The sequence below is a fragment of the Scyliorhinus canicula genome, chromosome 18 (genome assembly GCF_902713615.1).
Source record: "Scyliorhinus canicula chromosome 18, sScyCan1.1, whole genome shotgun sequence".
NCBI lineage: Eukaryota > Metazoa > Chordata > Chondrichthyes > Carcharhiniformes > Scyliorhinidae > Scyliorhinus > Scyliorhinus canicula.
In genome coordinates this window covers 112,123,337-112,139,615 of record NC_052163.1, presented here as the reverse complement: position 1 = coordinate 112,139,615, position 16,279 = coordinate 112,123,337, and the positions used below count along the sequence as shown (strand labels likewise).

General features: G+C 53.8%; 1 protein-coding gene across 2 annotated transcripts in view; it reads left to right on the top strand.

Moving 5' to 3' along the window:
- Window positions 1-5,680, top strand: part of keap1a (kelch-like ECH-associated protein 1a) — a 31,065-nt gene extending 25,385 nt beyond the window's left edge. For both annotated transcript variants that reach the window (XM_038777804.1, XM_038777803.1), the window contains exon 6: window positions 4,424-5,680. In XM_038777804.1, coding sequence (XP_038633732.1) covers window positions 4,424-4,590 — 167 coding nt within the window. In that variant the 3' untranslated portion in view covers window positions 4,591-5,680. The remainder of the gene's footprint in view (window positions 1-4,423) is intronic.
- Window positions 5,681-16,279: the final 10,599 nt, after the last annotated feature.

Below are 16,279 nucleotides of genomic sequence, written 5' to 3'. Positions count from 1 at the left end.
TCGCTCAATACCGACCCTACCGTAATCATCCCTAGCTCAATATCACTCCCTACCGCAATCATCCCTAACTCAATATCACCCATATTGCAATCATCCCTCGCTCAATATCACCCCTACCGCAATCATCCCTCGCTCAATATCACCCCCTACCGCAATCATCCCTCGCTCAATATCACCCCCTACCGCAATCATCCCTCGCTCAATATCACCCCCTACCGCAATCATCCCTCGCTCAATATCACCCCCTACCGTAACCATCCCTCGCTCAATATCACCCCCCTACCGCAATCATCCCTCGCTCAATATCACCCCTACCGCAATCATCCCTCGCTCAATATCACCCCCTACCGCTAATATCCCTAGCTCAATATCACCCCCTACCGTAATCATGCCTAGCTCAATATCGACCCCTACCGTAATCATCCCTAGCTCAATATCACCCCCTACCGCAATCATCCCTAACTCAATATCACCCATATTGCAATCATCCCTCGCTCAATATCACCCCTACCGCAATCATCCCTCGCTCAATATCACCCCCTACCGCAATCATCCCTCGCTCAATATCACCCCCTACCGCAATCATCCCTCGCTCAATATCACCCCCTACCGCAATCATCCCTCGCTCAATATCACCCCCTACCGTAACCATCCCTAGCTCAATATCGACCCTACCGTAACCATCCCTCGCTCAAGATCGCCCCCTACCGTAACCATCCCTCGCTCAATATCACCCCCTACTGCAATCATCCCTCGCTCAATATCACCCCCTACCGCAATCATCCCTAGCTCAATGTCACCCCCTACCGCAATCATCCCTCGCTCAATATCACCCCCAACTGCAATCATCCCTCGCTCAATATCGACCCTACCGTAATCATCCCTAGCTCAATATCACCCCCTACCGCAATCATCCCTAACTCAATATCACCCATATTGCAATCATCCCTCGCTCAATATCACCCCTACCGCAATCATCCCTCGCTCAATATCACCCCCTACCGCTAATATCCCTAGCTCAATATCACCCCCTACCGTAATCATGCCTAGCTCAATATCGACCCCTACTGTAACCATCCTAGCTCAATATCACCCCTACCGCAATCATCCCTCGCTCAATATCACCCCCTACCGCTAATATCCCTAGCTCAATATCACCCCCTACCGTAATCATGCCTAGCTCAATATCACCCCCTACCGTAACCATCCCGAGCTCAATATCACCCCCTACCGCAATCATCCCTAGCTCAATATCACCCCCTACCGTAACCATCCCTAACTCAATATCGACCCTACCGTAACCATCCATAGCTCAATATCACCCCCTACCACAATATCAACCCCTACCACAATATCACCCGTACGCAGTGTTATCTGTACCCCGCTATCACCCCTACCCCAAAATCACCTGAACCCCGATATCACCCTAACTGCATGAATGTATAATCATGAGATCCAGGTTGCTGACCTTTCATTGGAACGGAGGCCTCATTGGATCAGGTGATCAAAGGTGCGGGGTGAGTGGGTTGGGGGGGGTTGCACAAGAGACCGGAATCGGAGGAGAACAGAGATCTCAGAACATTGTAACAATCTAAGTTAGGCCAACATCTTTGGTATATGTAAAATCAGCAGAGACCAAGGGTGGAATCTGAGATGTGATTTAATGAAAATAAATGTGAGGAGAGTGGCGTGCTGGAACAGTGGTTAGCACTGCTACTTCACGTCGCTGGGGACCCGGGTTCAAATCCCGGCCCCAAGTCACTGTCCATGAGGAGTTTGCACATTCTCCCCGTATTTGTGTGGGTCTCACCCCACAACCCTAAAAGATGTGCTGTGCAGGAGGATTGACCAGGCTGCAGTGCCCCTTAATTGGAAAAAATGTTTAATAATGTTTTTTTTTCAAAAAAGAAAATAAATGTGAGGTTAAAAGGAAAAATAGAGATGTAGACGAGGGTCATTGATAGAATTCTCCAGGAGTGGGATCACAAGGAGGTAAATACAGAAATGGTACAACAGTAAATATTAAGAAGGACTGATAAATGTTCAAAAAGCATTCAGCACAGTTGGAGTATAAAGTATACTAATTGGTGATATAGATGTGAGGAGAGACTTCAGATACTGAGAGTGTTTTCAATGGTCAGAGAAAGATGAAAGGAGATTAATACAAAATTTCAATACCTGTCACATTTTAAAGCCTTGGCTTGGTTATAAAGAAACTTCAGTTTAAAATTGAAACTGATTTAAGTGGGATTTTAGGACAAATGTCTTTACGCAGATGCTTTGCATCATGGAGTGGTTGTTGCAGATACCATTTTATATTTAGAGTAGATGAAAGATGAGGCAGAAGAAGATCTAGAAATATTGGGAGAGTGGGGGACTGGGGGTTTCGTTTTGGGATTAATGCAGGGCTAAGGGGAGAGAGCAGAATTGTGGGTTCAGTTCGGCATTAATATAGCGCTATGGAGAGAGGCTCAGAATCAGAGAGTATCCCTACAGTGGAGAAGGAGGCCATTCGGCCCTCGAGTTTGCACCGACCCTGCGAAAGACCACCCAATCCTCTGTAACCCCACCTAACCTTTTGGACACTGAGGGGCAATTTAGCGTGGCCAATCCACCTAACCTGCACATCTTTGGACTGTAAGAGGAAACCTGAGCACCCGGCGGAAACTCACGCAGACACGAGGAGAATGTGCAAACTCCACACGGACAGTGACCCGGGGTCGGGATCGAACCCAGATCCTCGGTGGCATAAGGCAACAGTGCTAACCACTGCGCCAACGTGCTGCCCACGGGGTCAGAGGGATGAGTTTGGGACTAATACACGACTATAGGGGACAGTGGGTTTATTTTGGGATTGATATGGGGAGAGAGTTGGAGCAGTGGGATTAGTTTGGGATTGAAATGGAGAGTGTGGAGCAGAGGGATTAGTTTGGGATTGAAACAGGGAGAGAGTGGAGCAGAGGGATTAGTTTGGGATTGAAACAGGGAGAGAATGGAGCAGAGGGATTAGTTTGGGATTGAAACAGGGAGAGAGTGGAGCAGAGGGATTAGTTTGGGATTGAAACAGGGAGAGAGTGGAGCAGAGGGATTAGTTTGGGATTGAAACAGGGAGAGAGTGGAGCAGAGGGATTAGTTTGGGATTGAAACAGGGAGAGAGTGGAGCAGAGGGATTAGTTTGGGATTGAAACAGGGAGAGAGTGGAGCAGAGGGATTAGTTTGGGATTGAAACAGGGAGAGAGTGGAGCAGAGGGATTAGTTTGCGATTGGTACAGGACTTTGGGGAGAGAGTTGGGGCAGTGGCATTAGTTTGGGATTGACATAATAATCTTTATTAGTGTCACAAGTAGGCTAACATTAACACTGCAATGATGTTACTGTGAAAATTCCTTAGTCGTCACATTCCGGCGCCTGTTCAGATACACTGAGGGAGAATTCAGAATGTCCAATCACCTAACAAGCACGTCTCTCGGGACTTGTAGGAGGAAACCGGAGCACCCGGAGGAAACCCACGCGGACACAGGGTGAACGTGCAGACTCCGCACAGACAGTAACCCAAACCAAGAATTGAACCCCAGTCCATGGTGCTGTGACGCAACAGTGCTAACCACTGTGCTATGTGCCGATTGATACAAGACTATGGGGAGAGTTGGACCAGTAGGATTAGTTTGGGAGTGATACAGGGCTATGGGGAGAGAGTTGGGCCAGTGGGATTAGTTTGGGAGTGATACAGGTCTATGGGGAGAGAGTGGAGCAGTGGGATTAGTTTGGGATTGATACAGGGCTATGGGGAGAGTTGGGCCAGTGGGATTAGTTTGGGATTGAGACAGGGCTATGGGGAGAGAGTTGGGCCAGTGGGATTAGTTTGGGATTGATACAGGGATATGGGGAGAGAGTGGAGCAGTGGGATTAGTTTGGGATTGATACAGGGCTATGGGAGAGAGCGGGACAGTGGGATTAGTTTGGGATTGAGACAGGGCTATGGGGAGAGAGTTGGGCCAGTGGGATTAGTTTGGGATTGATACAGGGCTATGGGAGAGAGCGGGACAGTGGGATTAGTTTGGGATTGAGACAGGGCTATGGGGAGAGAGTTGGGCCAGTGGGATTAGTTTGGGATTGATACAGGGCTATGGGGAGAGAGTGGAGCAGTGGGATTAGTTTGGGATTGATACAGGGCTATGGGGAGAGTGTTGGGAAGTGGGATTAATTTGGGATTGATAGAGTTATGGGGAGAGAATTGGGATTAGTTTGGGAGAGTTGCACAGACCCAATAGGCTGAAGCATCACTTGTCTACTGGTAATATAACCACCACTGACTATGTGCCTCAGGATCAAACTGGTTAGTGTTTTTGCCAAGCAAGCCATTGGATCTGTGTCAAATTTAGCTTTGAAACATTAACAATGACTTCCTCCGTCCATTGTGTAGGTGGTTATAATCAGAAAGGTTTCGTCGACAGTGTGGAATGTTACGATCCAGAGAAAGATGAATGGATGGAGGTGACCTCCATGCCCACTGGATGCAGTGGAATGGGAGTTGCTGTCAATATGGAGCCATGTCCAAGGAACCTGACCCCTGTTGACGGAGATAGCTGACCACGCCACTCAATTGCAGCCGATGTAGGAATTGGCGGCACCTCTCCCCACTGCACCTACCCACGAGGAATAAATCTGGGAATCGAGGCTATCCAGCACCCATTACATTTAATACCAGTCACTACAGCGTGGAATGTGCTGGACGTTCTGCAGAGAGTGGAGAGAGAAGTGAAAAGGGGACTTCAGCCCAACCCCAACACTCCACGGTGTAATTGTAAATGGGATAGTGTAATTGACTTCAAGTGAAACGGCGATTTGTTCATATATATATATATATTTTAAAAGGAGCTGAATGATTATCTATCCAGGATTGATAGGTTATTGACTAAGAGGCAGACTGAGGCAATCTCACCTTCGAAGAGGAATGATAGTTCCTGTGCTGTTAGCTCCGGAGATCCACAGACTGTGTGAGAAGTGGGACAAGAGCCGCACGAACAGAATCAAACCCAGGAACTCTCTCTCTTCCCACATCCTGGAATCAGCACACGGACAATAATGGTTCTAGAAGACAGTCCTCCATTGACCGGAGGGGAAACTAGAGAATAGGTGATGAATGCTGGCCTACCATTGATATCCACAGCACAAAAAATATATACTTTTTAAAGCAGTCAGTTGAAGAGCAAAAGTATTAAAACATGTACCTACATCCTCCCTGTGCACACTAACTATCATTCAGGACAGTTCCCTGAGCACTGGTCGAAACCAGTAACTTACCCAAGGGATTGTTCTTCAGGTCTGGGCCTTGAGTGAAAACCTGTTAAACGGTGGGTGGCTGTGCACCAAGCTCAGTTCTCTCCTGACGAGACACTCCGAAATACACAAGAAACGAGACAGACAATCTCCACTTCCTGACAACCACATTCCCTAACAACAAAAACAAAGATAGAGGGTTCAGGGGTGAGGGTGGGGTGACAGGGGGTGACTGGTCATCATGCATTTTGTCGAGATGTGGGGGTTTGCTGAATGCTTCCTGCTGATGACCTTGGAGTGTAATTATTGTGAATATTGTACACAGTTGCAGATATAAATTATGATCAATTTTGAAAGTTCTTAATTGTAACCAAAAGAAAATAAACCTTGTCAAAAAAAAGTCTGTGAATCCTTAACATAGACACCGACTCTCACTGGGGTATGGGTTCCACACACACTGACTCTCACGGGGGTACGGGTCCCACACACACTGACTCTCACTGGGGTACGGGTCCCACACACACGCACTCTCACTGGGGTACAGGATCCCCACACACTGACTCTCACTGGGGTACATGTTCCACACACTGACTCTCACTGGGGTACGGGTTCCACACACACTGACTCTCACTGGGGTACATGTTCCACACACACTGACTCTCACTGGGGTACGGGTCCCACACACACTGACTCTCACAGGGGTACGGGTTCCACACACACTGACTCTCACTGGGGTACATGTTCCACACACACTGACTCTCACTGGGGTACGGGTTCCACACACACTGACTCTCACTGGGGTACATGTTCCACACACACTGACTCTCACTGGGGTACGGGTCCCACACACACTGACTCTCACAGGGGTACGGGTTCCACACACACTGACTCTCACTGGGGTACATGTTCCACACACACTGACTCTCACTGGGGTACAGGTCCCACACACACTTACTCTCACTGGGGTACATGTTCCACACACACTGACTCTAACTGGGGTACGGGTCCCACACACACTGACTCTCACTGGGGTACGGGTTCCTCACACACTGACTCTCACTGGGGTACGGGTCCCACACACACGCACTCTCACTGGGGTACAGGATCCCCACACACTGACTCTCACTGGGGTACATGTTCCACACACACTGACTCTCACTGGGGTACGGGTCCCACACACACTGACTCTCACAGGGGTACGGGTTCCACACACACTGACTCTCACTGGGGTACATGTTCCACACACACTGACTCTCACTGGGGTACAGGTCCCACACACACTTACTCTCACTGGGGTACATGTTCCACACACACTGACTCTAACTGGGGTACGGGTCCCACACACACTGACTCTCACTGGGGTACGGGTTCCTCACACACTGACTCTCACTGGGGTAGGGGACACACACACACTGACTCTCACTGGGGTGTGGGTTCCACACACAAAATCACTGGGGTACGGGTCCCACACACACTGACTCTCACTGGGGTACGGGTTCCACACACACTGACTCTCACTGGGGTACATGTTCCACACACACTGACTCTCACTGGGGTACGGGTTCCACACACACTTACTCTCACTGGGGTACATGTTCCACACACACTGACTCTCACTGGGGTACGGGTTCCACACACACTGACTCTCACTGGGGTATGGGTCCCACACACACTGACTCTCACTGGGGTACGGGTTCCTCACACACTGACTCTCACTGGGGTAGGGGACCCACACACACTGACTCTCACTGGGGTATGGGTTCCACACACACTGACTCTCACTGGGGTACGGGTTCCTCACACACTGATTCACTGGGGTAGGGGACCCACACACACAATCACTGGGGTACGGGTCCCACACACACTGACTCTCACTGGGGTACGGGTTCCACACACACTGACTCTCACTGGGGTACGGGTTCCACACACACCAACTCTCACTGGGGTACATGTTCCACACACACCAACTCTCACTGGGGTACGGGTTCCACACACACTGACTCTCACGGGGGTAGTAATAATAATAAGCTGTATTGTCACAAGTAGGCTTACATTAACTCTGCAATTAAGTTACTGGAGGCATGTGCCGCACTGGCGCTGAGGACCCGGGTTATGATCCCGGCCCTGGTTTACTGTCCGTGTGGGGTTTGCACATCCTCCCCATGTCTGCATGAGTTTCACCCCCACAAACCAAAGATGTGCTGGTTGGGTGCATTGGCCCCACTAAATTGCCCCTTAATTGGAAAAAGAAAAATAATTGGCTACTCTAAATTTATTTTTAAAAAGAATGAAGTTAGTGTGAAAAGCCGCTGGCCGACACTCTCCGGCGCCTGTTCGGGTAGACGGAGGGAGAATTCAGGATGTCCAAATTACCTAACAGCACGCCTTTTGGGACTTGTGGGAGGAACCCGGAGGAAACCCACGCAGACACAGGGAGAACATACAGGCTCCACACAGACAGTGACCCAAACTGGCAATTGGACCCGGGACCCTGGCGCTGTAAAGCAACAGTGCTAACCACTGTCCACCGTCTGTGGGGGGGGGGGGGGGGGGGGGGGGGTGTTGGCTCCTACATGTCAGTGGTTATCCACTGTGGTTGTGGCTGATGACTCCTATCCGAGGGAACAGACCAACGCGGAGACCCGTTATATTGACACCCATGCAGCGACCAGGGGTATGGTTGAGCGGGGCTTCAGCCTTTTGCAGGTGTGGTTTAGGTGCCTGGATCACTCTGGAGGGGTCCTCCAGTATGAAGCTGAAGCCTTCCAGAACATCGTTCACCCCCCCCCCCCCCCCCCCCCCCCCCGCCCACCCCCTGTCACCTCTAGTCCACTGGTCCATGGGATGGAGGATGGTGACAACTCACTCTGCGATGCCCTGCACCCGTGCCAACTGAACTGTGTCTAACTTTCTGCTCTTATGTGCCCAAATGCTACGCCTAGGTGGTTCCCCAGATGGTACAGCAGGAGTGGAGGTGGCCTGCTGTGAATACCGCCCTGCGACCTGGGTCCCCGTTGGCAGGTGTCTTCTGGGCGACCAGGCCTAGATGGGCCCGGCTGCTGATCGGGTGTCCCAGGTGACGTGGTGCCGCCCTGTTCTGCCCGCTGCCTGCCAGATGCACCGGGGACAGGAAGGGGGGAGTATGAGATGCTGCAGTGTACCGGCACCTCCCCTGCATGTGTTACCGATACGGCCCATCACCTCCTCCTGCCTCGGGGTGCCCGATGGCCCCCAGGCTACTCCGTGGGACGGGGGTGCGATTGGGTTATCCCCTGAGGCTCCCACACCACCTGGCGCTGCCAGTCCATGAGGCCCGCTCTGGTCTCGACCACGGGTCTGCGTGCTCACGGCGATGGAGCACAGGGGGTGGACCATCTCCGCCTGGGTCTGTGCCACATCACCAATTGACTGTGCCACCAGCCTCTGAGACTGGGTCACCTCCCTCTGCGCCTCGTCAGCCTGCGTCTGGGCAATGCAGCCAACAATCCCAGCCATGGCCAGCAGTGACTGGGCAATGCTCAGGGCCGCTGCGATTCCAGGTGGCTCTGGCACATGGTTGCCTGTGAGGCGGCAAACCTCTGGGCCTCTGCCAGCACCTGCACAGAATGCCCCAGGCCTTGGACATAGCCAAAACCGTAGCCCCCAATGACTCTCCCGCAGATGCCACACATGCCGTGTTGGCCTGGGTGGCGCGCATCGTCGGCACCACCTCCTGCTGCTGCACGCAGTTGGACTCCTCCACCTGTACCTGCAGCTGCTGGATGCTCGCCGACCACACCTCATGTGGTCCCTGGCTCTGTGATTGCAAGTCCACTATAGATGGGGCCGTCCGTTCCAGAAGCCCAAAACCCATCTGGACGACAGCTAGTCCCTGGGGTCGGCCCACACTCTGATCGTCCGCCACCTTGGGTGTTCCTACCTCCACCTGCTGTGCCGGATCAGCTGTGCGGTGCAGACCAGAGAGTGTCCCTGGAGTCTCTTCACTAAAATACCCAACCAAAGTAAGAGTCTGAAACGAAAGAGAAAGGTAAGAGTCCTTGGGATGGTGGAGTGTGTTGGAGGTAGTGGAGTGTGTTGGAGGTAGTGGAGTGTGTTGGAGGTAGTGGAGTGTGTTGGAGGTAGCGGAGTGTGTTGGAGGTAGTGGAGTGTGTTGGAGGTAGTGGAGTGTGTTGGAGGTAGTGGAGTGTGTTGGAGGTAGTGGAGTGTGTTGGAGGTAGTGGAGTGTGTTGGAGGTAGCGGAGTGTGTTGGAGGTAGCGGAGTGTGTTGGAGGGAGCGGAGTGTGTTGGAGGTAGCGGAGTGTGTTGGAGGTAGTGGAGTGTGTTGGAGATAGCAGAGTGTGTTGGAGGTAGCGGAGTGTGTTGGAGGTAGCGGAGTGTGTTGGAGGTAGAGGAGTGTGTTGGAGGTAGCGGAGTGTGTTGGAGGTAGCGGAGTGTGTTGGAGGTAGTGGAATGTGTTGGAGGTAGTGGAGTGTGTTGGAAGTAGTGGAGTGTGTTGGAGGTAGTGGAGTGTGTTGGAGGTAGTGGAGTGTGTTGGAGGTAGCGGAGTGTGTTGGAGGTAGTGGAGTGTGTTGGAGGTAGTGGAGTGTGTTGGAGGTAGTGGAGTGTGTTGGAGGTAGTGGAGTGTGTTGGAGGTAGTGGAGTGTGTTGGAAGTAGTGGAGTGTGTTGGAGGTAGTGGAGTGTGTTGGAGGTAGTGGAGTGTGTTGGAGGTAGTGGAGTGTGTTGGAGGTAAGGGAGTGTATTGGAGGTAGCGGAGTGTGTTGGAGGTAGCGGAGTGTGTTGGAGGTAACGGAGTGTGTTGGAGATAGTGGAGTGTGTTGGAGGTAGTGGAGTGTGTTGGAGGTAGTGGAGTGTGTTGGAGGTAGCGGAGTGTGTTGGAGATAGTGGAGTGTGTTGGAGGTAGTGGAGTGTGTTGGAGGTAAGGGAGTGTATTGGAGGTAGCGGAGTGTGTTGGAGGTAGCGGAGTGTGTTGGAGGTAACGGAGTGTGTTGGAGATAGCGGAGTGTGTTGGAGGTAGCGGAGTGTGTTGGAGGTAGCGGAGTGTGTTGGAGGTAGCGGAGTGTGTTGGAGGTAGCGGAGTGTGTTGGAGGTAGCGGAGTGTGTTGGAGGTAGCAGAGTGTGTTGGAGGTAGCGGAGTGTGTTGGAGGTAGCGGAGTGTGTTGGAGGTAGCGGAGTGTGTTGGAGATAGCGGAGTGTGTTGGAGGTAGCGGAGTGTGTTGGAGGTAGCGGAGTGTGTTGGAGGTAGTGGAGTGTGTTGGAGGTAGCGGAGTGTGTTGGAGATAGCGGAGTGTGTTGGAGGTAGTGGAGTGTGTTGGAGATAGCAGAGTGTGTTGGAGGTAGCAGAGTGTGTTGGAGGTAGCGGAGTGTGTTGGAGGTAGCGGAGTGTGTTGGAGGTAGCGGAGTGTGTTGGAGGTAGCGGAGTGTGTTGGAGGTAGCGGAGTGTGTTGAGGTAGCAGAGTGTGTTGGAGGTAGCGGAGTGTGTTGGAGGTAGCGGAGTGTGTTGGAGGTAGCGGAGTGTGTTGGAGGGTAGCGGAGTGTGTTGGAGTAGCGAGTGTGTTGTAGGTAGCGGAGTGTGTTGGAGGTAGCGGAGTGTGTTTGGAGGTAGCGGAGTGTGTGGAGGTAGTGGAGTGTGTTGGAGGTAGTGGAGTGTGTTGGAGGTAGTGGAGTGTGTTGGAGGTAGTGGAGTGTGGTTGGAGGTAGTTGGAGTCTGTGGAGGTAGTGGAGTGTGTTGGAGGTAGTGGAGTGTGTTGGAGGTAGTGGCGTGGTGGTCTGGACGGTAGTGGGAGTGTGTGGAGGTAGTGAGTGTGTTGGAGGTAGTTGTAGTGTTGGTTGTGGAGGTGTTGGAGGTAGTGTTGGAGTCGTGAGTGTGTTGGGTAGTGGAGTGTGTTGGAGGTAGTGGAGTGTGTTGGAGGTAGTGGAGTGTGTTGGAGGTAGTGGAGTGTGTTGGAGGTAGTGGAGTGTGTTGGAGGTAGTGGAGTGTGTTGGAGGTAGTGGAGTGTGTTGGAGGTAGCTATGATGGAACATCAGAGCCATCCACCGACACGAGCTCTGGGATGTCCCGCGTCTCGGGCGGAAGGCTGGTATCCGTTTTGCCGGCTCCTGGGGGAAACCCCATTGACCGGCCGGCGTAACGTACAATCCCGCCGGCGGGTCGGGGCAGAAATGTGGCGTGACGGGGTGGAGAATCCAGCCCCTGTGCTCAGGGAGAGTCAGTGGGCGGGATTCTCCAACCCTCCTTGCTGGAATCGCGCACGGTGCGGGGGCGGAGAATAGCCGGTCACACCGGAAAACCCGGCGTGACAACACTACCGCGATTCTCCGCGGACCCGCCAGTCCCGCGCGCGTAGTCGACACGGCGCCGGCGATTCTCCGCGGTCGACCGGCCAAACTCCTGCCGCCGTGGTTTACATGTGGTAACACCCGGCGGTAGCTGGGACCCGCGGCCGCAGTGGTGGTCCTGGTGGGGGTGAGGTTACCTGACTCCGGGGGGGGGCCTCAGCGGTGGTCAGGCCCGTGCTCGGGGGCCACCGAACGGCGGGCCATCGCGATCTGGGAGGGACCTACCTTCCTCCGCACCGGGCCGCTGTGTGGCTCCGCCATATCGGCAGAGCCCGCACCCAGGTGGGCCGCCGTGTGCATGGTCTGTACAGCAAAGCCCCGCCAGCAGCCAGAACCTCGGATAAAGACCGGAGTGATTCTCACCTGTTTTCCGACAGCCGTGGACTTAGTCCCCAGAAAGGAGAATCCGCCCAGTGTGTGTGGGACCCGTACCCAGTGAGAGTCAGTGTGTGTGGGACCCGTACCCCAGTGAGAGTCAGTGTGTGTGGGACCCGTACCCCAGTGAGAGTCAGTGTGTGTGGGACCCGTACCCCAGTGAGAGTCAGTGTGTGTGGACCCGTACCCCAGTGAGAGTCAGTGTGTGTGGGACCCGTACCCCAGTGAGAGTCAGTGTGTGTGGGACCCGTACCCCAGTGAGAGTCAGTGTGTGTGGGAACCCGTACCCCAGTGAGAGTCAGTGTGTGTGGAACCCGTACCCCAGTGAGAGTCAGTGTGTGTGGGACCCGTACCCCAGTGAGAGTCAGTGTGTGTGGACCCGTACCCCAGTGAGAGTCAGTGTGTGTGGGACCCGTACCCCAGTGAGAGTCAGTGTGTGTGGGACCCGTACCCCAGTGAGAGTCAGTGTGTGTGGGACCCGTACCCCAGTGAGAGTCAGTGTGTGGGAACCATACCCCAGTGAGAGTCAGTGTGTGTGGAACCCGTACCCCAGTGAGAGTCAGTGTGTGTGGGACCCGTACCCCAGTGAGAGTCAGTGTGTGTGGGACCCGTACCCCAGTGAGAGTCAGTGTGTGTGGGACCCGTACCCCAGTGAGAGTCAGTGTGTGTGGGACCCGTACCCCAGTGAGAGTCAGTGTGTGTGGACCCGTACCCCAGTGAGAGTCAGTGTGTGTGGGACCCATACCCCAGTGAGAGTCAGTGTGTGTGGACACCATACCCCAGTGAGAGTCAGTGTGTGTGGGACCCATACCCCAGTGAGAGTCAGTGTGTGTGGGACCCGTACCCCAGTGAGAGTCAGTGTGTGTGGGAACCCGTACCCCAGTGAGACTCAGTGTGTGTGGGACCTGTACCCCAGTGAGAGTCAGTGTGTGTGGGACCCGTACCCCAGTGAGAGTCAGTGTGTGTGGGACCCGTACCCCAGTGAGAGTCAGTGTGTGTGGGACCCGTACCCCAGTGAGAGTCAGTGTGTGTGGAACCCGTACCCCAGTGAGAGTCAGTGTGTGTGGAACCCGTACCCCAGTGAGAGTCAGTGTGTGTGGGACCCGTACCCCAGTGAGAGTCAGTGTGTGTGGGACCCGTACCCCAGTGAGAGTCAGTGTGTGTGGGACCCGTACCCCAGTGAGAGTCAGTGTGTGTGGGACCCGTACCCCAGTGAGAGTCAGTGTGTGTGGAACCCATACCCCAGTGAGAGTCAGTGTGTGTGGGACCCATACCCCAGTGAGAGTCAGTGTGTGTGGAACCCATACCCCAGTGAGAGTCAGTGTGTGTGGGACCCATACCCCACTGAGAGTCAGTGTGTGTGAGAACCCGTACCCCAGTGAGAGTCAGTGTGTGTGGAACCCGTACCCCAGTGAGAGTCAGTGTGTGTGGGACCCGTACCCCAGTGAGAGTCAGTGTGTGTGGGACCCACACCCCAGTGAGAGTCAGTGTGTGTGGGACCCACACCCCAGTGAGAGTCAGTGTGTGTGGGACCCATACCCCAGTGAGAGTCGGTGTGTGTGTGGAAACCCTACCCATGTGAGAGTCAGTGTGTGTGGGACCCGTACCCCAGTGAGAGTCAGTGTGTGTGGGACCCGTACCCCAGTGAGAGTCAGTGTGTGTGGAACCCGTACCCCAGTGAGAGTCAGTGTGTGTGGGACCCGTACCCCAGTGAGAGTCAGTGTGTGTGGAACCCGTACCCCAGTGAGAGTCAGTGTGTGTGGGAACCCGTACCCCAGTGAGAGTCAGTGTGTGTGGATCCTGTACCCCAGTGAGAGTCAGTGTGTGTGGGATCCTGTACCCCAGTGAGAGTCAGTGTGTGTGGGACCCCTACCCCAGTGAGAGTCAGTGTGTGTGGATCCTCTATCCCAGTCAGAAGATACTGTGCATCATAAATATAGATTCTGCGGGCAAATACAGATGGGGTGTTAACCTGGGAGAGAAAATAACAATGGCCATTTAAAATGTGTTAGCTCTTTAAGAATGATGTGATAAGCAGCCCAGCCTGGTGCTGTTGCCACATTAAACAATAAGGGTGCCTGGTGATTGCCAAGAGACTGATCCTGGCAGTAGCTATGTGAGGGTCAGTTTCAAGGATCCCCACACAATGTTACAGCTCCTGCTGCCTGAGATTGGGGACAATTAAAGTGGCCACAGACAGCCAGGGGTCACGAGCAACGCTGTGATACTTGCCAATCTGACTGTGTACATGCTTATGGAGTGTCTACCCTCCCCTCTGAGAGAGACATATGCTGCAGCGTGGCCTCTGATTCTTAACCTTTTAAAATCGTTTGCTTAAAGTGAGAAGTTTCTATAGGAGTCCCTGATTGGAGGGGGGTAATTTACTTTTCCGATTTGATTAGGGTTCTGAAACATAGTCTGCGCCAGTGCCGGACAATTGAAATAATCTTTTCTATGAGAGACCAGCCTCCCCGAACAGGCGCCGGAATGTGGCGACTAGGGGCTTTTCACAGTAACTTTATTTGAAGCCTACTTGTGACAATAAGCCATTTTCATTTCATGAACACTGCAGGTATTGAAATACCTTGTCCCAGACTGTGCAGGGAGTTCCCATGATTGGTTTACCCTGTCCCCTAAAACCCTACTGCTTGTGTCCTGACTCTCGGCCTTTCTGCCTGCGCTCACTGACATACACTGACTCCCAGACTGACAATGCCTGAATAAAAGTTCCCATCCTTGTTTTCAAATCGCTCCGAGGCTTTGCCCCTCTTTACCTCTGGAATCACCTCCAGCCTTACAACCTGGCGGCACAGTGGTTAGCACTGCTGCCTCACCCGCGCCAGGGCCCCGGGTTCAATTCCGGCCTTGGGTGACTGTCAGTGTGGAGTTTGCGCCTCCTCTCCGTGACTGCGTGGGTTTCCTCCGGGTGCTCCGGTTTCCTCCCACAGTCCAAAGATGTGCAGGTTAGATTATGGGGTTACGAGGATAGGGCGGAGCGGACGTGGGTAGAGTGCTCACCTTGAAGGGTGGGTGCTGGCCCGATGGGCCGAACGGCCTACTTCCCTTCAAGATATCGGAGCTCCTCCAGTTCCGGCCTCTTGAACACTCGGGATTTTAATCACCCAATCCTTGGCAGTCACGGCTCCTTCGAACGCTCCACCGCTTCCCCCTGTCTCCTCCTTCAATACCTCCTTTGACCAAACACCTCCTTCTGTGACTCAGTAACAAACCTTGTCAGATAATGTTCCTGTGAAGCATTATGGGAGGCTTCACTACATTAAACCCGAACACATCAGCGATGCCGCTGAAATAATAGGCCTGCTCTGGGATCGCATCCTCCCTCACTGTGGGAACATTGCTCTCGGGAGGGAGGCTGATCTGATGAGCAGAGTGTGAAGAACGTCAGGGGGATACTGCGAATGGACCCATTAACAGGCTATGATTATAGCTCATTTGCATGTGTAAAAACAGCGCTGTAAAAATATAACAGATGAAAGGAGCAGAGGGAGGCCAGGGAAGCGAGGCGTGTGTGTGTGCGTGCGTGCGTGTGTGAGGAGCATGTGTGTACTGTGTACAGTTTCACACACAACACAGCACCAAACTGTTCAGTACTCAGGATTGCAGAGCACGGTCTGTACGCGAGTGTTCGTTTCTGTCAGTGGGCAGCAATCCCCTCTCCAAATCAGAATAGTTCGGCTTTCAGTCCAACACCAGAGACTTAACCACCAGTCACAGCTGGGAGTGTGAGGGGGTGTGGGGGGTGTGAGGGGGTGTGGGGAGTGTGAGGGGGTGTGGGGGGTGTGAGGGGGTGTGGGGAGTGTGAGGGGGTGGGGGGGGTGTGAGGGGTGTGGGGGGTGTGAGGGGGTGTGGGAGTGTGAGGGGGCGTGGGAGTGTGAGCGGGTGAGGGGGTGTGAGGAGTGTGAGGGGGTGTGGGGGGTGTGAGGGGGTGTGGGGAGTGTGAGGGGGTGTGGGGAGGGTGAGGAGGGTGTGAGGAGGGTGAGGGGTGTGGGGAGTGTGCAGGGGTGACGGGAGTGTGAGGGGTGTGGGGAGTGTGAGGGGGTGTGAGGAGTGTGAGGGTGTGGGGAGTGTGAGGGGGCGTGGGGAGTGTGAGGGGGTGTGGGGAGTGTGAGGGGGTGTGGGGAGTGTGAAGGGGTGTGAGGAGTGTGAGAGGGTGTGGGGAGTGTGAGGGGGTGTGGGGAGGGTGAGGGGGGTGTGGGGAGTGTGAGGGGGTGTGGGGAGTGTGAGGGGGTGTGGGGAGTGTGAGGGGGTGTGGGGAGTGTGAGGGGG